Below are 10,689 nucleotides of genomic sequence, written 5' to 3' on the forward strand. Positions count from 1 at the left end.
ATGGCAGTGGCCGTGGGTGAGGGTGGGTGCAGGGAGCAGCAGTGGCAGGAGGGGGGACAGCAGGCACACACATCCACATAGGCCACACATGGCTGCCTGCTCACAAACGTCACACACAGACACCCCGGGGGCCCAGCAACTCTTTTCTAGAACCAAGAGCAAGAGGAAAATAAAGAATGATACACGACAAAGGACATGCCCTCAATTTTCTTTCAGGTTGATTTTTCTCTCCCCGTTGGGGGCGGATGAAGGAGGAGGAGAAGGGAGAGGGAGAGGGCAGGCAAAGACAGGCAGACCAGCCCAGGAGGAGACAGACAGACGGAAGCGGCCCAGCTGCCTGCCTGCGGGCCACAGTCGGTCTGGATTTCTCCTGCCAGAGCTCAACCTGGTGCTAACCCCTCCTCCCAGGGTTTCCTTTGCCCCCATACCCCCTCCCCGTGTGCCAGGGGGCAGCCCCTGCCCTTCCCCAGGCTCTCAGCATAGCCCTGCTGGATTAGACTGGCCAGGGAAGACCAAGTTGCCCCCATTAGCAGCTCACACCTTAAGCCATTATCAGCCATTCACACCTCAGCAGGGATTAGCCCGGGAAAGCCAGAATGGAGGATCTTTAAAAGGAGTCCAGGGACCCGGGTCAGGATTTGGGGTAGGAGAGAGACAATTAGGAGCCCCTGGATGCTCTCAAATGTTCCCGGACACGAGTCACCTCCACCCTGCACACCTTTGCCTGCACCGTTCTCTTGGCTGAAATGCCGCCTCTCCCGCCCCTGACTTTGGCCGGTGGAAATGTATCTGTAGTTCAGCCTGAGCCCACATGACACCTCCTCCTCCTCCTTGAAGCCTCTGTAAAGAGCTTAGACTAGGAGTCAAGAGCTGTGCTGGGGAGCCGTCCCAGAAGCTGTGTGTTGGGGGCCCTTGAAGCTGGGCCTGGCGGTGCTGAGCTATAGCAGCCCCAGCCCTGTACTGGGGGCTCTCAATCTGGGGGCCACAGAAGGGGAGGCAGCAGAGGCTCTAACAGAGGGAGGAAGGGAGAGAGGTAAACACACCAGCAGTGCTTGGCAGAGGGCCACCCAAGATCCAGAGGGACCCCCAGGAGGTGATCCCTTCTTCCTGGGGACTTGCAAAGAGCAGCTTGGGGTAGAAGACCCTTGAGCTGGATTCTGAAGGCTGAGCAGGAGATCTCCAGGCATGGGGCAGATGGTCGACCGTCGCTGTGGGAGAAAGGCCCCAGGATGGAGCGACCATAGGGGCTTCCTAGACAGGCCTCACTCCACCCTGCCATTACCCTACCTTCAGCCACGTGGCCACAGCTGCCTCTGAACAGGTACTCGTATCACGAACGTGCTTTATCATTTCATGGAGTGGATCCAGCTGCTCTGTGCCCTGGAGCTGAAGGCAGAGAAGGGACTGCAGACAGGCAGGAGCTTGGGGACAGGGCAAGTCCTGAAGAATCTAGACCTTGCCTTGCCTCCAGTCTTTGGTGACACAGCGTAAGTCCCTTCACCTTTCCGAGTAATCGACCCACCTCAAGGGGTGGCGGTGGGAACGGGATGTGCTAACAGGCCCAGGGCTTTTGACAATCAGTAGGAAAGGGTAGTAGAGTTGGGCGGGGCCCAAGGCAGACTCTCTGAAGCCCTCAGTCCCCCATCCCAAGTCTGCCCTCCCTCCTCCCTCCTTCCTGCTGCAGCCCCAGTCTTAGGAATGTAGAGTGTCAGGACAAGATGAGATCGTGCATAACAGCCTCATTTCCCAGTGAAGAAGCAGCCTGTTGCAGTAGCCCCAGGTCACACTGCCAGGCTGAGAACCCAGGGGGCCCCGGGCCCCGGGGATGGCGGTGGGCACCTCCATGCCAGGGATCTCATGCCTGTGTGGACTGGGGATGCCTGCGGTCCCTGAGGAGCACTGAGTGGGAACACCATGAAATATTGATACTGTAAACCCAAAATAACTGAACCTTCCATCCTGTGCTGCAGCCGACCCCAAATTAGGTGAGATTCTAGCATTGACAGTGGCAGCGGGCAAAGGGAATGGTATGGTGGGAAAACACTGAAAAAATTCAGTGTGTTCTACATACCATTTTCTGACAGTTGGGGAAAAGCTTTTGTCATTTAGGGGCAAGTTACCTACATGCAGCTACCTAAGGACTAGTGCCTTCCCTTAGCCCTGGGGGCCTTAACCTAGCGCTGCCATGACATGCCTGCCCCTCCTTTGGCTCTGAACTGGCCTGTGTGTCTGAAAGAAGTCCTGCTCCCCTTGTGGTAGCTCTTGGGGCAGGCAGCTTGACCAGGAGGAACGGAGCTCTGCTATTTCCTAGCTTTGTAGCCTAGGCCTAAAGGCAAAGGAATTTCCTTTTGGAAGCCTCAGCTTTTCTCATCTGTAAAATGGGTAGGAAGTATCCTCTGAATGCTGGGTGAGGGTTTCTAAGACAGTGCGTATAAAGCCTAAAACCTGGTCTGTAGCAGGTGGTCTGAAGATGCTAGTCCCAGCCCTTCCCTAAGTGTAGGCGTCTGACCAGCTCGTATGGGCCAGGCTGGCTGCGTGGTAGAGGCACGCCCCTGCCCCCAGGGGCCTCCAGATGCTGCCTTAGGAGATAGAATGACCCCTGTCCTCTCTTAGCGTTCTCCAAGTCCACCCATGGATGATCCCATGCCCCTTCTGTCTCCACCAGCTATGCTCTTCAACCCTGAGCCCCGAGGGACAGCCCCCGTGTGAGGCCCCAACTGGGGATGCTGACCTCAGATCCTTCCAGTCCCAGTAAAGCTGCAGTTTGGGGCCTGAGCCCTTACTCGTCTTCATTCCTCCAGCAGGTTTGAGGATGTTGACTTTCCAGCTGGGGAAGATCCAGTTTCTGTGTGTGTTCCCTCAGGGACCCTGGAATCAGCCCCTCCCTGCACAGCGGGGGGAAAGGGCAGAGAGGGCAGGCGTCCCTGAGGGGCACACAGTGGAGTGGCTGGTGTGGGAAGCAAGTGAGCCAGGCTGTATCTGCCCCACCACGTGAGTGAGGGTGTGATGGTGGCAGGTGGCCCTCTGCAGTGCAGGTCTGATGGCTCGGTTGCTCCCACTGCTCTGGGGTCGGGAGGACGCAGGCTGCTGTCGGCTCTGTATGCTGTGGCCCGGGCATGGCTCTCCTCTGCCTGCCCACCAGCCAGCCTTCGATGTTCATTTCCTTTGTATTTATTGGTCCGATTTTTAAAGTCTTGCCCTTGTGGGAAGCCCTTCAGGGGGCAAGGATCCAAAATAAAGCACTGATTAAAATGCGTAAAACACTTCTCCTTGGCCACTGCAGGAATAACCAGCAGGATTAATGGTGCCAGGAGGGCGGGAGCAGCACGTTGCTCACTCAGCAGTTTTGGTGACCCCGTCAGACACGACCCTACCAGTATCCCTAGATGACAGGGACCCCGTGGGGGTGTTCGGCCTGGAGACCAGGCCCAGTGTGCTGAACCAGCTTGGGAAGCCATGTTAGCCCCTCTTGGCCTCAGTTTCCCCATCTTTCAGGACAGTCACATGTAAAAGGCAATTCGGAGGATGTGCCCATCTGGAGCTATCCTGGTCCCGTGGAGTATGGCCCATTGCTCTGGGGGTCTAACTGCCGGGCCTGCCACATAGGGCAATGCCGACTAGCTTTTCTATCAACATATTTGAATCCACCAGGTCTCTCTTTGCTCAGTGGGCCTGCTCCAGGGTCAGCTTCATCAGAATGACTTCAGCCCCTGCAACAACTCTCTCACGCACACACACTTCCTGTCAAAGAACATTCAGTTGAGTCTTTTCCGTGCCACACCTTGGTCTGAGGCTGCAGACACATCATCTGCCCTCAGGCACCTCACTCTCTAGCAGGTGAGAGAAATGTACCTGTGGGAGTTTGACCCAGGATTAAACATATGAAACAGGAGAGGCGCCAAATGCTGAGGCTTTGGAGCACATTTCCCTCTTTGCTCAGGTCACTAGGAAGCTCTCATCTTTAGTCATTATATAGGATTTTGTGACCTTCTTTCTTGACTGGCTTGCCTTCTTTAGCTTTATCTTCTTATCATCTTGTAACAAAATTTTTCTGGTCGTTGGCTCAAATCATTTTTAGAATGAGATGTGCTATACATCAGTCACATAATGTCATTACTAATAAATCTAAGGTACTTCAGAGTTGTGGGCAAGAGATAATTTCTGACTGAGGAGATCAGGGGTGGCCTCATGGAGGAGATGGCCTTTGGGATGGATGGTCACAAAGGCTGCCGGGGCAGTGAGTCTGGGAGAGATCTCCAAAAGGAGATGGTTTAGAGCCAGGAATGTGCTGGACAAGGCTGGGATACCTGGGTGTTTTCCCTGGGGGGAATGGTGGGAGAGGAGGTAGATGGGTAGGTTGAGACAAGGGGGTGGAATCTTCGTATGCCAGATTCTTGTCTGTATGAGGGTCTTACCGACATCTCAAGGTAGCCTGTGCACTCGCTATCCCCTCTCTCTTTCCTTAGCACCCTCTCCATCAGCCTACCCCACGCCCCAGCGCAGTGGTGAGCTGGGTGCTAAAAGTCCTATTTACCTCTCCCAGTCCCCAAGCTCACACCTGCGCCAGCCCCAGCTGCCGTCCCAATTACTTATTGATTGCCTGTCAGGATGTTTGCTTTTCTGGTGGGTCACTGGAGCATGTGTGACTTGTGGAAAATGGCCTGATGAGGGTGGGGTGGGGGAGGCCAAACCACAGAAAACTCTGGAGAGAGGATGAGAGGGGCTGAGGGGAGGGAGTGGTGGTGGACAGAGCCCTTGGGAATAACAAAACCTTGCAGATTCTATAACATGTCAGTGACACCGGGAGCCCTCTCTAGTTAATCAGTCACTTAGTCGATCAACAACCAGGGAGTGCCTGTCAGTCCTGGGAGACCGCTGGAGCATTGTCATTGAAGTCCGACAGACCAGAGCCTTGGACCCAAATCTACCTCCTCAACCGGCTGGGTGTCCTTGGGTAGCCACAAGCTCTCCGAGCCCCAGTTGCCATAAGGGTTGAAGTGCAGATGATAAGAACTATAGCTTTGGAAGTGGAGGCTGTGTGCAGGTGTGGGGAGGAGCTTGACGGGGTGGAAGAAGGGCCTGAGCTGGGGCAGAGAGATGGGACCTTCCCAGCTTGGGCATCCCCTTCCTACAGTGAGGTCCCCTCAGGGCCATGAGTGTGGGCTGTGTGGATGGCAGCAGAGCCCCAAGGGTGCCAGGCTGGGGGGGATGGATCTTCACCCCCACTAGCAGTAGAAGGGCTTCAGCTCGGCCCCCAGAGACCGTCTGGTCCAGCCTCTGGAGTTTGAAGGAGTCCAGACTAGTCCTCCCAGCCCCCTAAGGACCCTGCTGGGCCGGTTTCCCATAGGGTGGAACAGAGATAGAGGAGGGAAGAGCAGTCTAGCAGAAGTGGGAGCAAGTGGCCTGAATGCGGGCTAGGAGAGAGTAATCAGGGGGCGAGCTCCCGCACACCCCTCGCTCACACCACCTGCAGCCTGTACTCAGGCTGGACCCCTATCCTGGCACCGTCTCCCTTGTCATCACCACCCAAATCCTGCACGTTCCTCAGGACCCAGCTGTAACAAGCCTCACGTCCCCATTGCCCCAGTGTGGACCGGCACCTCCAGGGCTGCCTGCGCCGTCCTGGGCTGTGGGGGTCTGACTGCTCCCCCATCGGACCAGCAGCTGCACAGAACCCTGGTACTAGGAGGAGGGTGATTGGAAGCCGGAGAGACAGACGGATGAAGCCTGGGGGGAGTCTTTGAAGGGGTGTACACTTTCAACTGGGGATCAGAAAAAGCTTCTCAGAGCAATGGCCTCGAAGATGGTTTCAACACACCGGGGGAAGGGACATTCCAGGAGGAAAGAATAGCAGGGGCCTGGGCTCAGGAGCCTGGGTGGGTCACCATGGGGACCCAGACGAAGGGTAGAGTTGGAAAGATTCCCCAGGGAGGCACTACGGCTGGGTCCTGGCTTTCTGGAAGGGGGTACCCTCCACTGATCCAGAAACCCCACTGGGGAGCAGTGACACAAACACTGGCGGGAACCACTGGGTATGCTGGTTGCCCAAGATTCCTGGGCTTCGAGCTCAGCACAGTGTTGATGGAGAGGGAGCCGTGGTGTCTGTGCCTGGCGATGCTCAGGCTGAAGTTCTGAGAGGGTGGGCCCCAGCGGCCTCAGAAGCCCTTGCCTGGCACGCTGGGGCCCAGACGTGCTCCTCTGCTGGCTATTCCTAGAAGCCTCAGCCTTTGAGCCCCTTTGATTCCCTCTGTGAGCCCTGAAGGCAACTCAACAGGTCTCGCTTTATCCCTGATGAACACCAGGGGAAGCTGAGGCTCAGGGTGCCAGGTGGGGTGGGAGGTGCATGCCTGGAGTTGCATTGTCTGTAAAATGTAAAATGGAAAGGAGGTGGATGCCGCCTAGGGTGCCAACACCAGGCTCATCTGAAGTGACCCTGCCCCTCCCATGATCCCCCTGGATCCTGGGATGCCGGAGGGTCCTTCAGGAGGGCTCTGGGTGGGGTAAGGGGCAAGGAGGAAGCAGCATGGGGTGGCAGGAGGCCCTCTGGCCTGGGCATCTGGACCTCACCGTGGGGTCCCAGGCAGGTGTCATATGCCACTCTGGACCCCTGCCTCTCTCTGTGTGTCAGGGACATCCTGACAGGGCAGGAGGGCAGAGGGCACAGCGGGCTCTGGGCGGGGGTCCAGCAGACACTGCCCTCTAACCGCCCCCTCTGTCCTGTGCTTGCTTCTGGCCACAGGTGAGCGAGAGGATGCTGGCGGGGGGCGTGAGGAGCATGCCCAGCCCCCTCCTGGCCTGCTGGCAGCCCATCCTCCTGCTGGTGCTGGGCTCGGTGCTGTCAGGCTCAGCCACAGGCTGCCCGCCCCGCTGCGAGTGCTCCGCCCAGGACCGCGCAGTGCTCTGCCACCGCAAGCGCTTTGTGGCGGTGCCTGAGGGCATCCCCACTGAGACCCGCCTGCTGGACCTGGGCAAGAACCGCATCAAAATGCTCAACCAGGACGAGTTTGCCAGCTTCCCGCACCTGGAGGAGCTGGAGCTCAATGAGAACATCGTGAGCGCCGTGGAGCCTGGTGCCTTCAACAACCTCTTCAACCTCCGGACGCTGGGGCTCCGCAGCAACCGCCTGAAGCTCATCCCCCTGGGCGTCTTCACCGGCCTCAGTAACCTGACCAAGCTGGACATCAGCGAGAACAAGATCGTCATCCTGCTGGACTACATGTTCCAGGACCTGTACAACCTCAAGTCACTGGAAGTCGGCGACAACGACCTCGTCTACATCTCCCACCGAGCCTTCAGCGGCCTCAACAGCCTGGAGCAGCTGACGCTGGAGAAATGCAACCTGACCTCCATCCCCACCGAGGCGCTGTCCCACCTGCACGGTCTCATTGTCCTGCGGCTCCGGCACCTCAACATCAATGCCATCCGGGACTATTCCTTCAAGAGGTTGTACCGGCTCAAGGTCTTGGAGATCTCTCACTGGCCCTACTTGGACACCATGACTCCCAACTGTCTCTACGGCCTCAACCTGACATCCCTGTCTATCACGCACTGCAACCTGACTGCTGTGCCCTACCTGGCGGTGCGCCACCTGGTCTATCTCCGCTTCCTCAACCTCTCCTACAACCCCATCAACACCATTGAGGGCTCCATGTTGCATGAGCTGCTAAGGCTGCAGGAGATCCAGCTGGTGGGTGGGCAGCTGGCTGTGGTGGAGCCCTACGCCTTCCGCGGCCTCAACTACCTGCGCGTGCTCAATGTCTCCGGCAACCAGCTGACCACACTGGAGGAGTCGGCCTTCCACTCGGTGGGCAACCTGGAGACGCTCATCCTGGACTCCAACCCACTGGCCTGCGACTGCCGGCTCCTGTGGGTGTTCCGGCGCCGCTGGCGGCTCAACTTCAACCGGCAGCAGCCCACGTGTGCCACGCCCGAGTTCGTCCAGGGCAAGGAGTTCAAGGACTTCCCTGATGTGCTCCTGCCCAACTACTTCACCTGCCGCCGTGCCCGCATCCGGGACCGCAAGGCCCAGCAGGTGTTTGTGGATGAGGGCCACACAGTGCAGTTCGTGTGCCGGGCAGATGGCGACCCGCCGCCCGCCATCCTCTGGCTCTCGCCCCGCAAGCACCTGGTCTCGGCCAAGAGCAACGGGCGGCTCACGGTCTTCCCAGATGGCACGCTGGAGGTGCGCTACGCCCAGGTACAGGACAACGGCACTTACCTGTGCATCGCGGCCAACGCGGGCGGCAACGATTCCATGCCTGCCCACCTGCACGTGCGCAGCTACTCGCCCGACTGGCCCCATCAGCCCAACAAGACCTTCGCCTTCATCTCCAACCAGCCGGGCGAGGGAGAGGCCAACAGCACCCGCGCCACCGTGCCTTTCCCCTTCGACATCAAGACCCTCATCATCGCCACCACCATGGGCTTTATCTCTTTCTTGGGCGTCGTCCTCTTCTGTCTGGTGCTGCTGTTTCTCTGGAGCCGGGGCAAGGGCAACACCAAGCACAACATCGAGATTGAGTATGTGCCCCGCAAGTCGGACGCAGGCATCAGCTCCGCCGACGCACCTCGCAAGTTCAATATGAAGATGATATGAGGCCGGGGCGGGGGGCGGGGACCCTGGGGCGTGCCGGGCAGGGGAAGGGACCTGGCCGCCATCCGCTCGCTCTCCAGTCCTTCCCACCTCCTCCCAGCCCCTCCACACACACTCTTTTTCTCCCTCCCACGCCGTCCCCTGCTGCCCCCGCTGGCCCTCACCGCCTGCCCTCTTTCTACCAGGACCTCAGAAGTCCAGGTCTGGGGACCCCACCTGCACAGGGGCACACGTTGACAGACTGGAGTCGGAAGCTGACACGGCACAGTCAATAATTCAATAAAAAGGTTACGAACTTCCTCTGTAACTTGGGTTTCAGTAATTATGGATTTTTATGAAAACTTGAAATAATAAAAAGAGAAAAAAAAAAACTATTTCCTATAGCTAGTCGGAATGCAAACTTTTGACGTCCTGATTGCTCCAGGGCCCTCTTCCAACTCAGTTTCTTGTTTTTCTCTTCCTCCTTTCTCTTCTCTTCCCCTGTGGGGAGGGATCACTCAGGAAAACAGGGAAGGAGGTTCCAGCCCCACTTGCCTGCCCACCCGGCCAGGGCAGTCGCCAGGAGCAGGTTTGGTGGTGGGTCTGGGCCCAGCTCTGGGCTGGCTGTTTGCAGAGAGCGGGTGGAGGGGACAGGGCTGCCCAGTGGGGATGAGGGCCTGTCTGCTGAGCTGCCAGGCAGCGCTACTGCCAGGGGGCGGGGCCTGGCTCGGGTGTGGCTCAGACTCTGGACAGGGGCTGGGGTCCTCCTGGAGGACAGCACAGTCAGTGGAGAGAGCCAGGGGCCGAGGCCTAACTCTGGTCCCAGCTTTGCTGCTGACTTGCTGTGTGGCCTCGAACAGGTGATCGAGCCTCTCTGGGCCTCAGTCTCCACATCTGTATAAACGGAAACGCTACTCCCCGCCCTGCCTACCTCACAGGGCTGTTGTGAGGAATTGATGAGATGATGTATGTGAAACACTTTGTAACCTGTAAAGTGCTGTGCACATGTGTGGGTGACTGTTCTCATTATGGTCATTATTATCTCACTGTGGGTGGTGGGGCTCCTAAGGGATCTCCATGGTGTCAGGGTTGGGGGCATGCCAGGGGAAGGCCGCCTCCAGGGACTTCCAGAGGCTTCTCCCAGGACAGCTGCCTGGCGGTGACCACAAGCATTTCCTGGATGGCCAGGGCTCTAGACCCCCCGAGGAGTCCCAAGGCCCATGAGCATCATCGCTTCCACCACCTCTGGTGTGGGGTCCCCCCAGGCAGAAGCCCCTTGCAGCTTTGACTTGGACCTGCCCAGGGATTGGGAACACCAGATCTCTCCAAGCCTTCTTGCCATAAGCATTTATCAAGTGCCTACTGTATGCCACTTCCCGTGTAGAGTCCCCAGTCTTTGGGGCTAGGAAGGCAGTTCTGGGGCTGCCCTGAGGACTGCCCAGACCCGGGTCACCAACCCAGTCACGCCCCATCTTCCACCAGGCTTTACTCTGAGGCTCCCCTGGGCTTTGAAGGGCTCTGGGTTTGGGCTTAGAGCCACCTGCATGTGAGCTGACCAGGAGAGTCAGAAGTGGCCCTGTTCATTCTCACCAAACCTAGACGCTCCAAACTCAACCCTGGAAAGGGATGCTCTGAGTGATGATAGAAGTGTGAAGAGCCAGACAGGTCAGCTTGTGACTTTTCCGGAATCCATGGGCTCTAGAATCTGGGGCCGTAGCTCAGCCAGCAGACCAAGTGCTCACCCCCCATCTCTGTCAGACAGGTGGGGGCACCAGGTTCGGGAAAGCTTGGCTTCACCCCTCCAAGTTTCCTCTTTCTACTGGGGGACTTCTTGCATTCAGCCCCACAGTGGGCCCAGGGTGACCCTGCTGCCCATTAACCCTCAGGCTAGGGGAGAATCCAGCAATGCAGGAACCCATGGGTACAAACTTAGCTGAACTTGGGAGTTGGGGGATGCAATAGGGAAGTCAGCCCTCAGCAGCAAGAAACTTCAAGAATGCAGCTCCTCCAATCAGGGCCCCTCCTGGGGCTCACACCCCCCCACCCGTGCTGGCATGAACTGGGTAGCTGCATGCCTAGCAACTTCTAAACCAAGCCTCTGGTGGGATGGCAGGGTG

At 57.9% G+C, this 10,689-nt stretch overlaps 1 protein-coding gene across 2 annotated transcripts in view; it reads left to right on the plus strand.

The window, feature by feature from the left end:
* The window catches only part of LINGO1 (leucine rich repeat and Ig domain containing 1), an 80,724-nt gene extending 71,139 nt beyond the window's left edge, over positions 1 to 9,585 (plus strand). The window contains exon 3 of one of the 2 annotated variants that reach the window (XM_027123681.1): positions 6,740 to 9,580. In XM_027123681.1, coding sequence (XP_026979482.1) covers positions 6,752 to 8,596 — 1,845 coding nt within the window. In that variant the 5' untranslated portion in view covers positions 6,740 to 6,751 and the 3' untranslated portion in view covers positions 8,597 to 9,580. Of the gene's footprint in view, positions 1 to 6,739 lie in introns of both variants that reach the window. The other variant, XM_027123680.1, reaches the window with a different exon arrangement.
* Positions 9,586 to 10,689: the final 1,104 nt, after the last annotated feature.

The sequence above is a fragment of the Aethalodelphis obliquidens genome, unplaced genomic scaffold, assembly GCF_003676395.1.
Source record: "Aethalodelphis obliquidens isolate GAN/ISIS:26980383/991018 unplaced genomic scaffold, ASM367639v1 scaffold26, whole genome shotgun sequence".
In the NCBI taxonomy this organism is placed as follows: Eukaryota; Metazoa; Chordata; class Mammalia; order Artiodactyla; family Delphinidae; genus Aethalodelphis; species Aethalodelphis obliquidens.